This window comes from Ovis aries, chromosome 17 (genome assembly GCF_016772045.2).
Source record: "Ovis aries strain OAR_USU_Benz2616 breed Rambouillet chromosome 17, ARS-UI_Ramb_v3.0, whole genome shotgun sequence".
Classification (NCBI taxonomy): Eukaryota; Metazoa; Chordata; class Mammalia; order Artiodactyla; family Bovidae; genus Ovis; species Ovis aries.
In genome coordinates, this window is record NC_056070.1 from 52,803,876 (window position 1) to 52,826,822 (window position 22,947).

General features: G+C 44.4%; 1 protein-coding gene across 2 annotated transcripts; it reads left to right on the top strand.

Annotated features, from left to right (window-relative positions):
• Window positions 1–16,535: 16,535 nt before the first annotated feature.
• HCAR1 (hydroxycarboxylic acid receptor 1) lies at window positions 16,536–20,797 on the top strand. Of its 2 annotated transcripts, none has more exons than XM_060401134.1 (2): window positions 16,536–19,348; window positions 19,505–20,797. In XM_060401134.1, the coding sequence occupies exon 1, from the start codon at window positions 16,907–16,909 to the stop codon at window positions 17,912–17,914; it is 1,008 nt and encodes a 335-aa protein (XP_060257117.1). In that variant the 5' UTR covers window positions 16,536–16,906; the 3' UTR covers window positions 17,915–19,348; window positions 19,505–20,797. The 2 variants fall into 2 exon arrangements, with proteins under 2 accessions (XP_060257117.1, XP_027812257.1); XM_027956456.3 differs by having other exon boundaries at window positions 16,536–19,274; window positions 19,579–20,797.
• Window positions 20,798–22,947: the final 2,150 nt, after the last annotated feature.

Here is a 22,947-nt window from a genome sequence, read left to right on the forward strand (position 1 = left end):
TGGCTATGGTATTTTGCTGCTGCTGCTGCTGCTAAGTTGCTTCAGTCGTGTCCAACTCTGTGTGACCCCATAGACGGCAGCCCACCAGGCTCCCCCGTCCCTGGGATTCTCCAGGCAAGAACACTGGAGTGGGTTGCCATTTCCTTCTCCAATGCATGAAAGTAAAAAGGGAAAGTGAAGTCCCTCAGTCGTATCCGACTCTTAGCGATCCCATGGACTGCAGCCTACCAGGCTCCTCCGTTGCAACCCAAATGAACCCAAATGAACTCAAATTCATCCTTGGAGTCCTGTGCCTACATGAGCCCGTCACAGTGGCTGTAGGGATGAAAAGATCTGATTTGCCAGATGGTCATTCCTAGAGCCTGGGGGTGGAGCCAAATCCTCCCAAACCTCAGAGATGGTCATAACTCAGAGATGGATTAGTCAGAGAAAGAAATCAGGATGTCAATGCCAATCAGAGGGCATGTAGATACTGGGAAGACCAAGACAGCATATAACTACACCATCACCTGAGTTGGGGTTGTTTTTTTTTTTAATTTATATTATTTTTGGCTGCACTGGGTCTTCATCACCACACTTTGGCTTCCTCTAGTTGCGGAGAGCGGGGACTATGCTCTAGTTGTGGTGTGAGGGCTTCTCATTGCAGTGACTTCTCTTGTTGTGGACTGTGGGCTCAGTAGTTGTGGTGCACGGGCTTAGTTCCTCCACGGCATGTGGGATCTTCCCAGACCAGTGATCGAACTGGTGTCCCTTGCTTTGCAAGGCAGATTCTTAACCACTGGACCACCAAAACCATCCAAGCTCTTGATCCCAGAAGCCCTACTCAAAGGAAGCAGGACGGAGCAAAGAGATGATAGGCAAGGAGCAGCCAGGACAGTGGTTCGTGGAAACCAACCTGCCCTGCTTCTCCAAAGAGCTTGACGTTTCATAAGGTCATTTGCTCTACCTGCCGCACAGGACTAACAAGGGACACAACCAGTTCTGCCACAGAGGCCCATAAATATTAAATATAGAAGAGGATTTACAAAGATGATACTTTATTTTAATGGGGCAGGAACTTAAACTTGCAGTGAAACTTATCTTTGTTTAGCCCTTGTACAAGGGGCTCAGCCCCCTGATATTCTGAGAGTCTTATTACAATACATTGAAGTACATCTCTCTCTTTTATTATAAAAAACAAAAATTTCCCCCTCCCCAGAGTACTATTAACAGTTTGGTGCATATAGTGATAAGAATAGGAATATTAACTAAAACACAGATACCATTTACTCTGTGTTGCATACGCTCTAAGCACTTTCTATAGATTAATCCATTTTGTTACCATGTCCAATCTTGTACTTCTCACCACGAAACAGGCCAATAAATCAAAGATGAGTTGTGGGGGCAGAGAAAGCCCCCAGTCCGAAAGCCAGCCAGTCAAGGAGATGGTGGACTAAAGTCCCAAAGAACCATGTTCCCTAAGTTAGAATTCAGGCTGGGGTTTTTTTTGGTGCTTTTTTAAAAAATATTTAATATATTTATTTATTTGGCTGCACTGGTATAGTGGGCATGTGGGATCTAGTTTTGCAACCAAGGATAGAACCTGGGCCCCCTGCATTGGGAGTGCACAGTCTTAGCCACCGGACCAACAGGCAAGTTCCCCCCAGTCCGCTTTTAAACAATGAAGGAATAAAGTCCTAGATCCTAGATGGGGGTCAGACTCCTGAGGGAATGTATTAATTTCTTTCTTCCTGCAACTGTTCACAGGCAAGCCTGGTCAGGATGTTTCCTGTCATCTAAACAAAGGTATTTTAGCTTAATGCTCCTTGTGTATGAGGCAGGGTTCCTAGAGATGGGCCATTATGTATAATTTAAGCTTATAGGTGAACATCCCTTTAGTGATTGATTTGTAATAGAATACAAAGGTTCTTCCCTCTTACAATTTTACCATCATATTAGAATGACATGGGCAATATCATTTCCATTTTACCCATGAGGAAATTGAACCTTTAAAGACAGCCTAAAGCTAGGGAGTTTGGGATGGACATGTACACACTGCTATATTTAAAATGGATAACCAGCAAAGCACATGGAACTCTGCTCAATGTTTTGTGGCAGTCTGGATGGAAGGGGAGTTTGGGGGAGAATGGATACATGCATATGTATGGCTGAGTCCCTTCCCTGTTCACCTGAAACTCTCTCAACACTGTTAATCAGCTATCCTCCAATACAAAATAAAAAGTTAAAAGAAAACAGAGATTGCCTAAAGGGACTTACCTGATGGTCCAGTGGCTAAGACTCCAAGAACCCTGGTCAGGGAACCAGATTCCACGTGCCACAACTAAAGATCCCACATGCTGCTAACGAAGACCTGGCACAGCCAAATTAATTAATTAATTTTTTTTAAAAGATAGCCTAAAATCTCATAGCCAATAATTGACAGAATTAACTTTAAGCCCAGACAACCAAGCTCCAGAGTATACAGTCTTATCTTCTAGATTTTTAAAATGTATACTTGTTTTTTTTTCCATTGAGTTATAATTCACATAAAATGACCATTTAGAGTGTTCAATTCAGTGGCATAGTACATTGTGCAAACACCACTTCTGTCTAGTTCCAAAATATTATCGCCCCCAAACATAATCCTGTACCCATTAAGCAGTCACTCCCCTTTCTCCTCTAGCTCCAGTCTTTGAAAAATGCTAATCTACTGTCTCTATAACTTATATGTTCTGAATGTTTCGTACAAAGGGAATTGTATGATGCCTCTTCTTTCACTTAGGGTTTGAAGTTCACGTATGCTGTACCATCAATCAGCATACTCCTTTCTTTTTGCGATGGAATATACTCCACTGTGTGTTTTTACCACAATTTTTTATTCATTCATGTACTGATGAACATTTGAATTGTTTCTATCTCTATTAGGGTTCTTCCGAGAAACAGAACTGATAGGGTGTATATGTATACAGAGAGAGATTTATTTAAAGGAGTTGGCGTATGTGACCGCAAGACTGGTAAGTTGAAATCTGCAGGTTAGGCTGGCAGGCTGGAGACAGGGGGAAGAATAACCCCTGCTTACTGTAACTAGAGAAAGACCGTGAACAGCAAAGAAGACCCAGAGCAGCCATAAATAACTAAATAAATAGAGGGCACTCTGCTTTACTTGGAGTCTATCAATGTAAATGTTACTCTCATCCAATAGACGCCTTCAGAGACACAGTCAGAAGACGGGTTGACCACCTGTCTGGGCACTGAGGCCCAGCTGTGATGACACATAAATAAACCTTCATAGCATCTTCTGGCTGCTGTGACTAGTGCTGCTAGGAGCATTTGTGTACAAGTATTTTTTGAGTCCTATTTTCAGTTCTTTCGGGTATATACACTTCGGAGTGTTGTTGCTGGGTCATGGGGCAATTCTACGTTTAAGTTTTTGAGGAGCTGCCAAACTGTTTTCCACAGCGGCTGAACCATTTTATATTTCCACCCAGTGATACAGAAAACTATATATGTATATAGTGTTTTAGCTTCCAAAAATGGGATTATTCTACACAAACTCCAGTACGTTTGTGTATTTTGGGAGCCTGATCCAAAGAAAGTGTTCTGCAAGTGAATGCTTAAAAAAAAAAATTATTTATTTGGCTACCCCAGGTCTTAGTTATGGGATATGGGATCTTGTTCCCTGACCAGGAATCAAACCCAGGCCCCTGCATTGGGAGCACAGACTCTTAGCCACTAGACCACTAGGGAAGCCTTGCAAGTGAATGCTTTTTAATAAGCATATAGTTGTTCTTTTGTTTTTGGCCATTCCATGCAACTTGTGGGAACTTAGTTCTCCAACCAGGGATTGAATCCATGCCCTTGGCAGTGAAAGGATAGAGTCCTAACCACTGGACTAACAGGGAATTCCTAAGTATGTAAGGAGTCACCACAATTTATCTCATTTCCCACTGGTAGAGATTTAAGCTGCTTTCAACTTTAACTTTTTATTATGGAAAATATACATAAACCAGGAGAATAGGACAATGAGAGTCCCTGTTTTCATAATCCAGCCACAATAATAAAAAATTTGTAACTTCTCTTTTTCTATTTCTTTCCCTTCTCCTGTTGGACTCCTTTGAATCACATCCTAAATAATAGGTAATTCATCTACACATATTTCAGAATTTATTTCCAAAAGATAATAACTCTTTCTTCAAACATAATCACAATACCCATTATCACCCCCACAATAATTAGCCATTTCATGTTTAGAGTTCTCCTAATGCTTTGTTCTTAAAAAAATTTTAAAAAAATTGATGTGGACCATTTATAAAGGCTTTGTTGAATTTGTTACAATATGGCTTCTGTTTTACTTTTTTTTTTTTTTTTGGTTGCGAGGTATCTTAGCTCCCCAACCAGGGATCAAAATCCCACCCCTTGCATTGGAAGGCTAAGTCTTAACCACTGAACCACCAGGGAAATCCCTGTCCAGTACTTTTTAACAGCTGGAATTGTCAGAGTACAAACAATTGGTGAATATATCTCTTAAATTTCTTTAAATATATAGTTTGCCTCCCCTTTTTAATTTTTCTTATACTTTATACGTAGAGGGAAGAAACCTACATTGTTTGCCATTTTTAAGACTCATGTTGAAATGCCAAGGAACTTCCTTGTCATCTTGTGTGAGGTCAGGGTAACCTCCCTCCTGGTCACCCTGTGAAGCAATCCTCCAACCTCCCCTTAAACTTTTGGCCCCAGCTCTCTCCTGGGCTGTTGCAGGAAACAAAATCGAAACACAGGATAGATCATTGATACCTTACTTTCAGTCAGTAATTCCTCCTCCCTTCCAGAGAAGGTGTTTTGAAATAGTTTGGTAGAGAAAGGAACTCTGGACTCAAATACTGACGTTGAAAATGTCACTGTGAGGACTTCCCTGGAAGCCCAGTGGTTGGGACTCTGCTTTCACTGCCAAGGGCCCAGGTTCAGTCCCTGGTTGGGGAACTAAGATTCTGTAAGCTGCACGGTGTAGCCAAAATAAAGTACTTTTTAAATGATACAAATGAACTTATTTGCAAAACAGAAACAGACTCATAGATTCAGAAAACAAACTTAGGGTTGCCAGGAGGAAGGATGGGAGGAAGGGATAGTTAGGGAGTTTGGGATGGACACACACACACTGCTATATTTCAAATGGATAACCAATAAGGACCTCCTGTACAGCACAGGGAACTCTGCTCAATGTTATTTGGCATCCTGGATGGGAGGAGAGTTTGGGGGAGATTGGATACATGTATATGTATGGCTGAGTACCTTTGCTGCCCACCTGAAACTATCACAACATTGTTTATTAGCTATACTCCAATATAAAATAAAAAGTTCAGAAAAAAAGGGAAACAAAGAACTCTTAAAAAAAAAAAAGCTTACTGTAATGGGCAGAGTGGTTACATCCCCCCTTCCAAAAAGAAGATATGTTCACACCATCACCCCCAAAAACAATTAAATATGATCCTATTTGGAAAAAGAGTCTTTGCAGTAATTAAGTTAGTGATCCCAAGATCATTCTGGAGTACCTGGGCCCTAAATCCAGTGACAAGTGTGCATACTAGAGGCACACAGAGGAGAAGCCTATGTAACCAAGGAGGAAGAGACTGACGTGGCTGCAAGCCAAGGACTGCCAGCAGTTCCCAGAAGCTGGGACACGTGGGAACAAGCTCTTCCCTAGGGCCTCTGGTGGGAGCACAGCCCTCCTGACACCTTCCTCCAAGAGTTCCAGTTTCCAGAACTCTCAGAGAACACATTCCAGTTGTTTTAAGCCACCATGCTGGTGGTAATTTGTTCCAGCAGCCACAGGAAGCTAATAGAGTCACATCCTCAGGTCCCTGGCTGGGAAAGGCAATTTGGAAAAGGAGAGCCTTGGCTTTCTACCTGTGACATAATAAGAAATATAGATGTTGGTCTCTGCCCCTTGTTCCTGACACAGAACTCCTAAATCCCTTGGATTTCCAGGGTGATAGGATTGTTTTGTGTTCTTTTTTTTTTTTTAATAGACATATAAACAGATATAGAGAACAGACTTATGGACATGGGGACAGGGGAAGAGAGGGTGAGATGTATGGAGAGAGCAACGTGAAACTTATATTCATTTTAGTTGCTCAGTCATGTGCAACTCTTTGCGACCCCATGAACCGCAGCACGCCAGGCCTCCCTGTCCATCACCAACTCCTGGAGTTTACCTAAACTCATGTCCATTGAGTCAGTGACGCCATCCAACAATCTCACCCTCTCTCATCCCCTTCTCCTCCTGCCCTCAATCTTTCCTAGCATCAGGGTCTTTTCAAATGAGTCAGCTCTTGGCATTAGGTGGCCAAAGTATTGGAGTTTCAGCGTCAACACCAGTCCTTCCAATGAGCACCCAGGACTGATCTCCTTTAGGATGGACTGGTTGGATCTCTTTGCAGTCCAAGGGACTCTCAGGAGTCTTCTCCAACACTGCAGTTCAAAATCATCAATTCTTGGGTGCTCAGCTTTCTTTACAGTCCAATTCTCCCATCCATACATGACTACTGGAAAAACCATAGCCTTGACCAGATGGACCTTTGTTGGCAAAGGAATGTCTCTGCTTTTTAATATGCTATCTAGGTTGGTCATAACTTCCTTCCAAGGAGTAAGAGTCTTTTAACTTCATGGCTGCAGTCACCATTTGCAATGATTTTGGAGCCCTCCAAAATAAAGTCAGCCACTGTTTCCTCTGTTTCCTCATCTATTTGCCATGAAGTGATGGGACCGGATGCCATGATCTTCGTTTTCTGAATGTTGAACTTTAAGCCAACTTTTTCACTCTCCTCTTTCACTTTCATCAAGAGGCTCTTTAGTTCTTCTTCACTTTCTGCCATAAGGGTGGTGTCATCTGCATATCTGTACTTGCATTACCATATGTAAAATAGATAGCCAATAGGAATTTGCTGTATGGCTCAGAAACTCAAACAGGGGCTCTGTGTCAACCTAGAGGGGTGGGATGGGGAGGGAGATGGGAGGGAGGTTCAAGAGGGAGGGGACATATGTATACCAATGGCTGGTTCATATTGAGGTTTGACAGAAAACAACAAAATTCTGTAAAGCAATTATCCTTCAATTTAAAAATAAATAATTTAAAAAATACATATTATTGAGCTGCAACAGGTCTTAGTTTTGGCAAGCAGGATCTTTGATCTTCATTGCAGCATGTATGATCTTTAGTTTCAGTGTGCAAACTTTGAGTTGCAGCACGCAGGATCTAGTTCCCTGACTAGGGATGGAGCCCGGGCCCCCTGCACTGGGAGCTCAGAGCCTTAGGCACTAAATCACTAGGGAAATCTCTGTCTTGTATTCTAATGAGGTTGACTCTTAATGGACTGCTCGGTGGGGACTGGTTACCGCAAAGACAAGCCATGGTTAGAAGCCTGGAATTTTTAGCCCCCATCTCTTATTCTTCAGAGAAGGGAGAAGGGCTGGAAATGGAGTTAATGAGCGATTGTGCTTACGTGATGAATCCTCCACAAAAATCCCAATGCTATGTGGTTTGGGGAGCTTCTGGGTTGGTGATAACTTTCATGAATCAGGAGGTCCCCAACCCCATGAAGACCCCACGGGTGCCCAACCCCACACACCCTTCCAGACCTTGTCCTACATACCTTTTATCTGGCAGCTTTTCTCTATCCTTTATCACATCCTTCATTATAGAATAAACTGGTAAACATAACTAGGGCTTCCCTGGTGGCTCAGTGGTAAAGAATCCACCTGCCAATGCAGGAGATATGGGTTTGATTCCAGAAAGATTCCTTGGAGAAGGAAATGGCAACCCACCTCAGTATTCTTGCTTGAAGAATCCCATGGAACCTGGTATATTACAGTCCATGGGGTCAAAAAGAGTCAGACACGACTTAACAAATGAATAACAAAAACATAACTGTTTTCCTGAGCTCTGTGAGCTGTTCTAGCCTATGCTGAAATCTGAGGAGGGGTGTTAAACGGGCATCTCAAACTGCAGCCTCATCAGACATAAAGTTGTAGATATCCAAGGAATTCACAATTAGCATCCAAAGCGGGAGGCAGTCTCATGGAACTGAGCCTTTAACCTGGTCCAGGGGAACAGGGGGCAGAATGCATCTGTGCCAACTCTGGTTAGTGTCAGAATTGAATCAAATTATAGGACACCCAACTGTGTCACAGAAAACTGTGTGGTGTGTGGGGGAAAAAAAATCCCACTTGCTTGGCATTGGAAGTGTTTTGAGTGTGGTGAAGGTGCAGGAGTGAAGACACTCCAGGAGGAGAGTACCTTCCCAATACACTGCCACAGGGCCAGTCTCCCCTCCTGCCCTGAATGTCCACCGCCTGCCCCGTCACGTATAAAGTAATGTGTTATCTCAAAGCATCAGAGAAAGTGGTATTGTGGGGCCTAAGAGCTCCAAGCTCACACCAGATCAGCCTGGCAGATATGACTGCTAGTCCACTAGTGCATTCATTTATCCAAGACATACTTCCTGAGTGTTCCCTTGGTGCCAGTCTGCAGTCTGGGTATGCACTGCTGAATCAGAGCCAGTGCTAGGCTTCACAAAGACGAGGGACTAGGGGAAGATACACGGGTAAATCATGACAATACTGTGTGGTCAGTGTGGGCATGGTGGATATGGGCAGAGAGGAGGGTTTAACCCAGACTAGTGTGGGAGTACACTGGAGGCTTGGGGGCTGAAGGAAGAGGTATCCCCTGGGCTGCCTGTAGGATAGTCACAAACCGCATGTGGCTATGTGGCTTTCAGAATGGAAATTAATTAAAATTAAATAACATTGAAAATTCAGTGCCCACTAGCCCCAATTTCAAGTGCTCAGGAGTTACATGTATATTACAGAAGATTTCCATCACTGTGGAAAGTTCTAGTGGAAGATGCTAAAGCCAAAAAAAGAGGGGTTATCCGTGACCAGGAGGGAAGGAATGATGTCCTCAGCAGTCCGTATAAGACAGGCTTTGGACGCTAAATACTGCCATGGTTCCTGTTGAAGGCACCAAGGCCAGTTCCTATGGTGCCTTGAATCCCCCGCTAAAGACAACAGGGAACCACTGGAGCATTCACCTGGGTGGGTGATGGGTGACATCAGATTTGAGTTTTGGGGGAATGGATTGGAGGAGGAGCATGAGAGCAGGCCCAGTCATGAGGTGGCTGCATTCCTCTAGAGACTGGGCCAGCCAAAGTGGTAGCAGTGTGGGTGGAGAGAGATTTAGGGCAAATGATCAGTAGACGGGGGATTGTGCAAGCAGGGGAGAGGCAGTCAAGCTTATGAGCTCTTTGGTGAGTTTCCCAGGCGGCACAGTGGTAAAGAATCCACCTGCCAATGCAGGAGATGAAAGAGACGCTGGTTCAGTTTCTGGCAGTGGTCTGAGAATAGATTTAGGGTGGGAATGGGAAAGACTAGAGATCTTTTCAAGAAAATTAGAGGTATCTAGGGATGTAAAGATGTGGCCACAATAAAGGACAGAAATGGTATGGATCTAACAGAAGCAGAAGATATTAAGAAGAGGTGGCAAGAATACACAGAAGAACTGTGCAAAAAAGAACTTGACCACCCAGACAATCACAATGGTGTAACCACTCACCTAGAGCCAGACATTCTGGAATGCGAAGTCAAGTGGGCTTTAGGAAGCATCACTACGAACAAAGCTAGTGGAGGTGATGGAATTCCAGTTGAGCTATTTCAAATCCTGAAAGATGATACTGTGAAAGTGCTGCACTCAAGATGCCAGCAAATTGGGAAAACTCAGCAGTGGCCACAGGACTGGAAGAGGTCAGTTTTCATTCCAATCCCAAAGAAAGGCAATGCCTTGAGAATGCTCAAACTACCACACAATCGTACTCATCTCACACGCTAGCAAAGTAATACTTAAAATTCTCCAAGACAGGCTTCAACAGTACATGAACTGTGAACTCCCAGATGTTCAAGCTGGATTTAGAAAAGGCAGAGGAACCAGACATCAAATTGCAAACATCTGTGGGATCATCGAAAAAGCAAGAAAGTTCCAGAAAAACATGTACTTCTGGTTTCTTGACTATGCCAAAGCCTTTGACTGTGTGGATCACCATAAACTGTGGAAAATTCTGAAAGAGATGGGAATACCAGACCACCTGACCTGCCTTTTGAGAAATCCATATACAGATCAGGAAGCAACAGTTAGAACTGGACACGGAACAACAGACTGCTTCCAAATCAGGAAAGGAGTATGTTAAGGCTGTATATTGTCACCCTTCTTATTTAACTTATATGCAGAGTACATCATGAGAAATGCTGGGATGAATGAAGCACAAGCTGGAATCAAGATTGCTGGGAGAAATATCAATAACCTCAGATAAGCAGATGACACCACCCTTATGGCAGAAAGTGAAGAGGAACTAAAAAGCCTCTTGATGAAAGTGAAAGAGGAAGAGTGAAAAAGTTGGCTTAAGGCTCAACATTCAGAAAACGAAGATCATGGCATCTGGTCCCATCACTTCATAGCAAATAGATGGGGAAACAGTGGAAACAGTGGCTGACTTTATTTTTTGGGGCTCCAAAATCACTGCAGATGGTGACTGCAGCCATGAAATTAAAAGACACTTGTTCCTTGGAAGGAAAGTTATGACCAACCTAGACAGCATATTAAAAAGCAGAGACATTACTTTGCTGACAAAGGTCCATCTAGTTAAAGCTGTGGTTTTTCCAGTAGTCATGTATGGATGTGAGAGCTGGACTATAAAGAAAGCTGAGAGCTGAAGAATTGATGCTTTTATTTTTTTTTTTAGTTTTTTATTTTTTAAATTTTAAAATCTTTAATTCTTACATGCATTCCCAAACATGAACCCCCCTCCCACCTCCCTCCCCACAACATCCCTCTGGGTCATCCCCATGCACCAGCCCCAAGCATGCTGCATCCTGCGTCAGACATAGACTGGCGATTCAATTCACATGATAGTATACATGTTAGAATGTCATTCTCCCAAATCATCCCACCCTCTCCCTCTCCCTCTGAGTCCAAAAGTCCGTTATACACATCTGTGTCTCTTTCCCTGTCTTGCATACAGGGTCGTCATTGCCATCTTCCTAAATTCCATATATATGTGTTAGTATACTGTATTGGTGTTTTTCTTTCTGGCTTACTTCACTCTGTATAATCGGCTCCAGTTTCATCCATCTCATCAGAACTGATTCAAATGAATTCTTTTTAACGGCTGAGTAATACTCCATTGTGTATATGTACCACAGCTTTCTTATCCATTCATCTGCTGATGGACATCTAGGTTGTTTCCATGTCCTGGCTATTATAAACAGTGCTGCGATGAACATTGGGGTACATGTGTCTCTTTCAATTCTGGTTTCCTCGGTGTGTATGCCCAGAAGTGGGATTGCTGGGTCATAAGGTAGTTCTATTTGCAATTTTTTAAGGAATCTCCACACTGTTCTCCATAGTGGCTGTACTTCTTTCCTTCTACTCACTCTGGGGTTCTCCAACTCTTCCTTTTCTAGTTGCTTTAGTTGTAGAGTTAGGTTATTTATTTGACTTTTTTCTTGTTTCTTGAGGTATGCCTGTATTGCTATGAACTTTCCTCTTAGCACTGCTTTTATAGTGTCCCACAGGTTTTGGGTTGTTGTGTTTTCATTTTCATTAGTTTCTATGCATATTTTGATTTCTTTTTGATTTCTTCTGTGATTTGTTGGTTATTCAGAAGTGTGTTGTTCAACCTCCATATGTTGGAATTTTTAATAGTTTTTCTCCTGTAATTGAGATCTAATCTTAATGCATTATGGTCAGAAAAGATGCTTGGAATGATTTCGATTTTTTTGAATTTATCAAGTTTAGATTTATGGCCCAGGATGTGATCTATCCTGGAGAAGGTTCCATGAGCACTTGAAAAAAAGGTGAAATTCGTTGTTTTGGGGTGAAATGTCCTATAGATATCAATTAGGTCTAACTGATCTAATGTATCATTTAAAGTTTGCGTTTCTTTGTTAATTTTCTGTTTAGTTGATCTGTCCATAGGTGTGAGTGGGGTATTAAAGTCTCCCACTATTATTGTGTTATTGTTGATTTCCCCTTTCATACTTGTTAGCATTTGTCTTACATATTGTGGTGCTCCTATATTGGGTGCATATATATTTATAATTGTTATATCTTCTTCTTGGATTGTTCCTTTGATCATTATGTAGTGGCCTTCTTTGTCTCTTTTCACAGCCTTTGTTTTAAAGTCTATTTTATCGGATATGAGTATTGCCACTCCTGCTTTCTTTTGGTCTCTATTTGCGTGGTATATCTTTTCCAGCCCTTCACTTTCAGTCTGTATGTGTCCCTTGTTTTGAGGTGGGTCTCTTGTAAGCAGCATATAGAGGGGTCTTGTTTTTGTATCCATTCGGCCAGTCTTTGTCTTTTTGGTTGGGGCGTTCAACCCATTTACGTTTAAGGTAATTATTGATAAGTATGATCCCGTTGCCATTTACTTTATTGTTTTGGGTTCGGGTTTATGCACCCTTTCGTGTTTCCTGTCTAGAGGATATCCTTTAGAATTTGTTGGAGAGCTGGTTTGGTGGTGCTGAATTCTCTCAGCTTTTGCTTGTCTGTAAAGCTTTTGATTTCTCCTTCGTATTTGAATGAGATCCTTGCTGGGTACAGTAATCTGGGCTGTAGGTTATTGTCTTTCATCACTTTAAGTATGTCTTGCCATTCCCTCCTGGCCTGAAGAGTTTCTATTGACAGATCAGCTGTTATCCTTATGGGAATCCCCTTGTGTGTTATTTGTTGTTTTTCCCTTGCTGCTTTTAATATTTGTTCTTTGTGTTTGATCTTTGTTAATTTGATTAATATGTGTCTTGGGGTGTTTCGCCTTGGGTTTATCCTATTTGGGACTCTCTGTGTTTCTTGGACTTGGGTGATTATTTCCTTCCCCATTTTAGGGAAGTTTTCAACTATTATCTCCTCAAGGATTTTCTCATGATCTTTCTTTCTGTCTTCTTCTTCTGGGACTCCTATAATTCGAATGTTGGAGCGTTTCATATTGTCCTGGAGGTCTCTGAGATTGTCCTCGTTTCTTTTAATTCGTTTTTCTTGTTTCCTCTCTGATTCATTTATTTCTACCATTCTATCTTCTATTTCACTAATCCTATCTTCTGCCTCTGTTATTCTACTATTTGTTGCCTCCAGAGTGTTTCTGATCTCATTTATTGTGTTATTCATTATATTTTGACTCTTTTTTATTTCTTCTAGGTCCTTGTTAAACCTTTCTTGCATCTTCTCGATCCTTGTCTCTAGGCTATTTATCTGTGTTTCCATTTTGATTTCAAGATTTTGGATCATTTTCACTATCAATATTCGGAATTCCTTCTCCGGTAGATTCCCTACTTCTTCCTCTTTTGTTTGATTTGGTGGGCAACTCTCCTGTTCCTTTACCTGCTGAGTATTCCTCTGTCTCTTCATCTTGGTTATATTGCTGTGTTTGGGGTGGCCTTTTTATATTCTGATAATTTGTGGAGTTCTCTTTATTATGGAGCTTCCTCACTTTGGGTGGGGTTCTATCAGTGGCTTGTCAAGGTTTCCTGGTTAGGGAGGCTTGTGTTGGAGTTTTGGTGGGTGGAGCTGGGTTTCTTCTCTCTGGAGTGCAGAATTGATGCTTTTAAACTGTGGTGATGGAGAAGACTCTTGAGAGTCCCTTGGACTGCAAGGAGTCCAACCAGTCCATTCTAAAGGAGATCAGTCCTGTATATTCATTAGAAGGACTGATGTTGAAGCTGAAACTCCAATACTTTGGCCACGTGATGCAAAGAACTGACTCATTGGAAGATTCTGATGCTGGGTAAGATTGAAGGCGGGAGGAGAAGGGGACGACAGAGGATGAGATGGTTGGATGGCATGACCGACTCAATGGACATGAGTTTGAGTAAACTCTGGGAGTTGGTGACAGACAGGGAGGCCTGGCGTGCTGCAGTCCATGGGGTCGCAAAGAGTCAGACACGACTGAGCTAAACTGAAAGGATGTGGAAAAAGAAGGGTAAGTGTTAGGGCTTTCCTGGTGGCTCAGTGATAAAGAACCTGCCTGCCAATACAGGAGACACGGGTTTGATCCTGGATCCAGGAAGTTTCCCACAAGCCTTGGAGCAACTAAGCCCGTGTGTCATACATGTGTCACACAGAAGCCCACAACACTGAGTCTGTGCTCTAGAGCCTGGGAACTGCCACTTCTGAGCCCACAAGCTATAACTACTAGAGCTCCTCAACAAGAGAAGCCACCACAATGAGAAGCAATGAGAGAAAACCTGCTTGTAGCCACAAAGACCCAGCACAGCCAAACACCAAATAAATCAATAAAATTATTTTTTTTTAAAGAAAGGCAAGTATTAGTCATTTGGGAAAAGGAAAACAATCATCTTTGTATTTATGAGAATCTCGATAGTCTCTGCTAACACAGAAGAAAGAGTCTACTCCATTTGTTGAAATATCCAGCCTGACCATATCAAGGTGCTCAGGTTCACCCACCCAGGGCTCACCTTGGGGCATTCCAGCCTACATAGATACCCCCTGCCAGTTAGCTTCTTATAAAATCACAAAGTAGGAACTTGCTTGGTGGTCCACTGATTAAGACTCCACGCGTTCTAATGCAGGGGGCCTGGGTTCAATCCTTGGTCAGGGAACTAAGATCCCACTTGCCAAGAGGCATGGTCAAAAAATAATAGTAATAATAATCACAAAGATCCACAGAGTGTAACTGGCAGATACTTGCTCTCATGAAAAGTAGGAGCTAATCATCAGATCCTTCTTGTAGGCCCTTCCTGCCAAGAACATGAACTTTACATTCAAGGACCTGTTGGTTAGTGAGGATAGTGAGGGAGCTAAGTGTAGCTGTTTGGTGGATACACTTATTTATTAGAAGTTCGGAGACTAACAAGTAGGGTGTGGGGAGGAAAGTGAGAGGAGAATGATCTTGGAAAGCTGGTTTGGCAATCATCTGTGAAGGGCCTTGTAGACCAATTCAGGGAATGTGACCTTTAACCTGGAGCGTGCATGCATGCTAAGTCGCTTCAGTCGTATCCGACTCTTTGCAACCCCATGGACTGTAGCCTTCCAGGCTCCTTTGTCCATAGGATCCTCCAGGCAGGAATATTGGAGTGGCTTGCCATTTCTTCCTCCAGGGAATCTTCCTGACCCAGGAATTGAACCTGCGTCTCCTGTATTAAGAAGCAGATTCTTTACCACTGCACCACCTGGGAAGGACAGCACTGACAAACCTAGAGCAGAGGTAACAAACTCAAAATCCCACAGAGACCAGGCCTGTCGATGAGTGAAGCTGATCAGGTAAGTGGAGACGGAGGCAAAATGGAGCATTCCTGCTGTGTCTTAAGGGTGAAGCTCTTCTCACATCCTGCAGATTGTCATCAGGTAGGATGCTTGGCCCAGTGTGGCCAGATCTTCCAGTTTCCTAGAGAAGCTGGAAATCCAGGTGTGTGTGTGTGTGTGTGTGTGTGGCCACATCTTATGGCATGTGGGATTTTAGTTCACTGACCAGGGATCAAACCTGGGCCCCTTGCAGTGGAATTTGGAGTCTTAACCACTAGACCACCCAGGAGGTCCCCACATGTATCCTTTCCATACACTCTCTCCCCTCACCCTTCCCTAAACTGAAAGCTGAAAGGTGGACAGATGATCTCTAAGGCCAAAGGACAGGAAAGTTTACGAAACCACCTGCCAAAGCAGGAGACCCAGATTCAACCCCTGGGTTGGGAAGATCCCCTAGAGGAGGGCATGGCAACCTACTCCAGTATTCTTGCCTGGAGAAATCCCACAGACGGAGGGGCCTGGTGGGCTACAGTAAATGGGGTTGCAAACAGTTGGATGTGACTGAAGCGACTTAGCACATACAGGTCTTGGGAGCAGACTGATTTTACCCATGACCGTTTTGGAGATAAACTCCTTGACCAACTGCCGCCACCCATGGGCTGAACACATAATTAAAATGAAAAACATACAGACCGTGGCACTCCACTCTTTTGAGCAGGCGGATTTGAGAAACTCAGAGCCAAATCCTCTTTTGCTGACAGCAGAGGGAGAACCCGGCTCCCAGAGAGGCTGTTTCATGAACAGGGACATGAGAAGTGGCTTCAGATTCATTTCACGGCCTCAGTGGTGGAGCAGCTGGTCACTGGGTCCAAGGAAGGATGCCCAGGGTAGGAGGTGCCAGTGAAGGAGGGGAAGGGCGACTCACTTCAGAGAACTTTTCAAACAGCCAAACAAATGCTATTTTAGGGATTTTTTTTCCCCTCCATAGATCCTTCTGATTTTGAAGTGCTGTATTTTTGGGTCTGGGCGCAGGAAGTGGCCCTGAGGAGCGGCAGAGCTAAGCTTCCCCTCTCTGGCACCGCCTGGGAGAGCCCCCACGGGATGAGGGTGAGGTTGGGGCAGTCAGGCAAAGGTTAGGGAGGAGAGACCCAGAACAGCTCCAGGAAATGTTTGTGTTTCTCCACTGGGGAGGGAGGAAAAACAAGCTTTTTTTTTTTTTTCGTGCCTTCTGTGTAGCTTCGCTTAATCCTCCAGCTTGGAGAGACTCTGAAGAGAGGCTGGAAAGAAAATTTCATTCTGGGGCAGGTCCCAACAACTCCTCTCCGGCATGAATTTCCTCGGACCAGCCAGCTGCTTCCCAGAAATGACAACTTGGTGAAGTCACCTGTGTTTCCAGGCCCTGGGGTGCTACAGGCTTCAGCTCTTGGGCCAGGAGGTGGGGGGTGGGGGTTGGAGATGGACCGCTTGTGATCCAGCCTCCACTGCAGAGTTGCATTTCCTGGCTGAAGTTTCTGTTCTCCAGGCGGTGCCTGCATCCATGCACACGTGTGGTACCTGCCTCCCACGGTAAGGAAGTTGGAAACGGCACGGCCCAGCACACGGAGCACTGGTCCTCTGTCCACCATGGCCAACAGGTCGTGCTGCCTCATCCAGGGGTACCACATGCCCGAGGTGATGCCGTCGCTGCTAATCCTCGCCTTTGTGCTCGGCATCCTGGGCAACGGCATCGCCCTCTGTGGTTTCTGCTTTCACATGAAGACCTGGAAGCCAAGCACTATTTACCTGTTCAACTTGGCCATAGCCGACTTCCTTCTGATGATCTGCCTGCCCTTTCGGACAGACTACTACCTCAGACAGAGGCAATGGGCATTTGAGGATATTCCTTGTCGGATGGCACTCTTCATGCTGGCCATGAACAGGGCCGGGAGCATTGTCTTCCTCACAGTGGTGGCTGTGGACCGGTATTTTAAAGTGGTCCATCCCCACCATATGGTGAACACCATCTCCAACTGGACTGCGGTTGGCATCGTCTGTGCCCTTTGGACCCTGGTCATCTTGGGGACTCTGTATCTTCTGATGGAGAACCATCTGTGTGTGCAAGAGAAAGTCATAGCTTGTGAGAGCTTCATCATGGTGTCAGCCAATGGCTGGCATGATGTCATGTTCCAGCTGGAGTTCTTTCTGCCCCTTGGCATCATCTTGTTCTGCTCCTTCAAGATCATTTGGAGCCTCAAGCAGAGGCAGCGTCTGGCCAGGCAGAGTCGGATGAAGAAGCCTATTCGTTTCATCATGATGGTGGCAGTGGTGTTTATTGCCTGCTACCTGCCCAGCGCATTGGCCAGACTCTATTTTCTCTGGACGGTGCCCTCCAGTGCCTGCAATCCATCTGTCCATATGGCCCTCCACGTCACGCTCAGCTTCACCTACATAAACAGCATGCTGGACCCCCTGGTATATTATTTTTCAAGTCCCTCATTCCCCAAATTCTACACCAAGCTCAAAATCTGCAGTTTGAGACCTAGGTATCCGGGATGCTTCAAGAGGCCAGAGGGGATGCCCACTTCCAACCTTTGTTGCAAGAGTTGCGTCAGTGTGGCAAATAGCTTCCAAAGCCAGTCTGAAGTGCAGTGAGATCTCTAAATGTGACGGATGGCACCAGAACAGACAGACGGACAAAATCAAGGAGGATGGATTGGTGACTTAGAAATACTCCATGCTGAGGGGTGGGGAGCCTTGAAAATGCCGTTCTTTCTTAGCTGTACACTCCTCACTCTGTTGGATACGAAATTCGGATCACTATGCCTTTTTGGAAGGTTCCACTTGAGAAGTGAGTCAGTTGCATTTATATAATTTGATTCTAATAACAGAGGCGTGTGTGTGTGTGTGTGAGTGTGTGTGTGTGTGTGTGTGTGTGTGTGTGTGTGTGTGTGTGTGTGTGCTGGGAAGAGCTTGGCCCCTGAGAAATTTTAAACGGCTCAGGTGATATGTACTGATGTTTAAATCTGTCATTCTGTCATGTTCTCTCCCTGGGGGAGTCAGCGAATTTAATGACCCATCCTCTGACCTTAAATCCTCACTTTTCTTGGAAAATAGTAACTGGGGTAAGTCAATATTTTTATTTCAGGCAGAGGGAGGCTCTTTAGAGTGGGATGTCTTGACCCCGAAGATTTTCATCTTCCCAGGGTCCCTCTACTTTTCTGACTTCTCAGGAGCCCAAGAAGAATGACAGCAAAAACAACATGCTGCCAGCTTTTCGGAGCTGCACGTTTTTCTGCAAGTATTTGCATTTCAAAGAAGGTACCGAAGGATATGTTTTCCTGTCCTGATTTTTCCAGTGGAAGCTGAGCACTTGAAAAAGTCCCCTTAGCCTTTGGGTAGTGCTGAGTCCAGCGAAATTGCTTTGGCTGCTTGTAATGCGACTATGAGTTTAAATTATGCAATCATTCGTTTTCTGCGTGTTTCCTGAATTAATATTCTGTGCCAGGTACTGTGCTAGTGTCCCTTTGACCCGGAGGGTCCTTAGTCAACTTGTGTGTTTTGGGGGAGGTGGCAGACAGAGAAGTTAGTGACCTTCACCCTTATGATAACTATAGCTTCTAGACCTGTTCTCTACAAACACCGCTGTTTTCCTTTTATTGTAGGATTCTATACAAACACCAAAGGGTGGAAAAGGCAGTAGGCCTTGCATACATGAATTTCCAGATATGCCTATGGGGTGCTCAGAATGAGATGATTGTATGAACTGACATGCTGCTTCTGCCCTGGATTAGGGGGAGAGATGCCAAGCTGGAATCAGCCGAAATTTATGTTCTCAAGTCATAAAGCAGTGAAAGCATTCTTGGCTCCTCTCTTCACACGCTCTCAAATTCCCAGGGGATTCTCTCCACTTAAAACCTTTGTACGCATGCTAAGTCGCTTCAGTCATGTCCGACTCTTTATGACCCTATGGACTGTAGCTCACCTGGCTTCTCTGTCCATGGGGATTCTCCAGGTAAGAATACTGGAGTGGGCTACCATGCCCTCCTCCAGGAGACCTTCCTGACCCAGGGATCGCACCTGTACCTCCTGTGGCTTGTGCATTGCAGGCAGATTCTTTGCCGTTGGGGAAGCCCATTAAGACCCTCAATCTGCAACTAATACCAATGTTGCATTCTTTGGCCTCAAAACACCCATCTAGGCTGTCCCTGGCCTTCCCAGGTGGTGCAGAGGTAAAGGATCTGCCTGCAATGCAAGAGACCCAGATTCCATCCTTGGGTCATGAAGACCTTGGAGAAGGAAATGGCAACCCACTCCAGTATTGTTGCTTGGGAAATCCCATGGACAGAAGCCTGGTGGGCTATGGTCCATGGGGTCACAAAGAGTTGGACACGACTAAGTATCCACATATGTATATATATTGTTCCTATTAACTCATTTTTAAAGGGCACTGCACAGCCCAGGGAGAAGGCAACGGCACCCCACTCCAGTGTTCTTGCCTGGAGAATCCCAGGGATGGCGGAGCCTGGTGGGCTGCCATCTATGGGGTCGCACAGAGTCGGACACGACTGAAGTGACTTAGCAGCAGCAGCAGCAGCAGCACAGCCCAGAGATGGAAAACATGGGTTGTACAAACTAAATCAAATCTAAGTTACTAGATGTGTGATCTGGGGGCAGATTTTATTTAACCACGTTTAGCTTTAATTTCCTCATCTGTCAAACAGGGGTAGCAATAACATTGACATCAGAAGGTCTTTGGGGGACTCCGTTGGTGGCTTAGTGGTACTGGTAAAGAATCTGCCTGCCAATGCAGGGCACACAGTTTCGATCCCTGATCTGGGAAGATCCTACGTGCCATGGAGCAATTAAGCCTGCACACCGCAACTACTGAGCCCAGGCGCTGCAACTACTGAGGCCTGTGTGCCTGGAGCCTGTGCTTCACAACAAGAGAAGCCACTGCAATGAGAAGCCTGTGCACCACAAGGAAGAGTAGCCTCTGCTCGCTGCAACTAGACAAACCCTGTGCAAAGCAACGGAGACCCAGCACGGACAAATAAAAAACGATTACAAAGGAAACAAGAAGGTTGTTGGGTGAATTCACTGAATATAAGATCCTGAAGCGCAGGTACTTTGTTTACTCTTAAATCCTTAGAGTCTAGAAGTGTGAATGCACACAGTAGGTGTTCAGTAAATTGAATGAATGAGTAAGTGCATGTAAAGCATTAAATGCATTGCCTGGCAGTAATGCTCAATGTTCTGATGTATTATGTTAACACATTTTACACATAAAGAAACTGAGGCACAGAAGCCATTTCCCCTGCCGTTCAGAGCCCTTAAGTAGCTATTCTGCTGTCACTATGTCAGCTCCCCTGCTTCCAGGGGAAAAGTGAAAGCAAGGATTCTTACCAGCTTCAAAGAACTCTAGACAGAAATCTGTGAAAAACCCGCACTTCTGCTTTAAACTCTATTCTTAGTTCACTCTTTCCTGGGCTGCCCTCCTTGTTGCTCCATCTTAATAAAAACAGATTCCAAAAGAAAGCCTGTATCCTGTGTGTCATCCTATGTCAAAAGAGTCATGAGACTTTACCCTCCAAGAGAAAAAAAGTCCAAAAAATCCAGGAGCTCATGGTAGGCTGAAAGTGTTAGTCGCTCAGTTGTGTTTGTCCATCTCTTTCAGACCCCATGGACTGTAGACCACCAGGCTCCTCTGTCCGTGAGATTTTTCCAGGCAAGAATACAGGAGTGGATAGCCCTTCCCTTCTCCAGGGGATCTTTCTGACCCAGGGATAGAACCTGGGTCTCCTGCATTGCAGGCAGATTCTTTCCCATCTGAGCCACCAGGGAAGCCCCGGTAGGCTGAGGTTCTCATTAAAAAAACAGCAAGAACAAACCAAAAGAAAGATCCAGACCCCAGCCACAGTCTTGATTCTGATTTTGCTTCTTTCAAATTCATAGAATGTGGTGAAACATAAATGTTACCAAGAAGCCTTCAGAAATTGTAAGGAAGTGATGTATAGCTTTGTTGATGAAACTTTGTTTAAACTACCTGGAATAGGGAACTGTCATTGATGTAGAAGAAAATGTTGTCTCCTCTGACTCAGGGTCTTTCCAGGAAAAGTGATGTAAAAGTGAGAAGGGATAGTAGACCATTATTGTTCACAAATTCTATGGAAAAAAATAAGAGGTACCTTTTATTGGTGCTGACTGTGAAAATAGATTCTGGACTACTCTCAGAATGGGTTTCCTTACCCTTTCTTACAACTGACATGGTTAAGATGGTGTCTGAGGTCACCAGAGTGCAGGGGCTGCTTGGGTGGGATTAGAACTCTGAGATGGGAGGTGGACACGTTGTGATGCACACGCTCAGCTTGCTGCCTCCTGGGCCTTCTAATTCATGGTTTTCCAATATGACGCAAGACCCCACCATCTCAGTGAGTCCATAAATGGCTTCAGGCTTAGCTATCCCATTTGAAAGACCAGTGCAAAGAGAAAATGCAAGGGCCCTCATTCAAAAAGCATAAAGCATTTCAAGATAGTGACAGCAGGGCATAAACTAAACACAGAACCCTTCTGAACTCATCCATGAAGCTGGAGTCCTACATTTTCAAAACTAATTAATTGATTGATTGATTTTTGGCAGTGTACTGGCTTCGTAGTTGGCACACAGGCTTAGTAGATATGGGTGGGATCTTCCCGGACTGGGGATCAAATCCATGTCCTCTGCACTGGAGGTGGATTTTTAACCACTGGACCACCAGGGAAGTCTGCTGCTGCTGCTAAGTCACTTCAGTCATGTACGACCCCATAGATGGCAGCCCACCAGGCTCCTCTGTCCCTGGGGTTCTCCAGGCAAGAATACTGGAGTGGGTTGCCATTTCCTTCTCCAAGGGAAGTCTGGGGCCCTACATTTCATATAGACAGAGTTTGTGATGGAGCAGCATAAACAGATGGGCTTAGAGATGGGCTTACTCTGTATTCAGCTTCCAGTGATGATATGGTTTCATTCATTCATTCCCTCTTTCAAGGAACATTCGTTAGGTACCAGCTCTGTACCAGGCACAGTGAAAACCCAAGCGAAAAACATAGCCCTCACCCCGTGGGTTCCAATGTAGAAACCAAGGAAAAACTAAATTTACCATTCAGGGTAACTGCAGTGAAAGTGGGAAATCTGGGGTTCTACAGGAGAAGCCAGGGGCCCTTAAGCCTGGTTGAGGGAACTGCAGGAAGGTCAATGGGACTGGAATGGAAAGTCGAGGCTGGGTCACAACAGCCTGGTAAGAGGGGAAGCTGTCAGATCCACCTGGGTGAGGAGGGTCTGCTCACAATCTGTCCTGACAGAAGACTCATGAATAGACTTGCAGATCCCTTTCCTTTTAGACAAGAATTCAATGTATTTCATTACAGAAGCATGTTATGTTTTCATTCAGAAATCAAGGAACACACAGATATGTAAAGTAAGAAGTAAAGATCTTCCTTTCTTTCCTCTTAATCTGATTTCTAGAGGTCGTGACTTTTAACATTTGGATACATACACACTTGCACAAAGGTAATGAATCTTTCATTGTTAAAGCAAGATAGAAAGATAGAGTCTTGCAAGCTATTTTATCATGGACCGTTTCCTACGTCAGTGCGTGCATGCTCAGTCGTGCCTGACTCTGTGACCCTATGGACTGGAGCCTGCCAGGTTC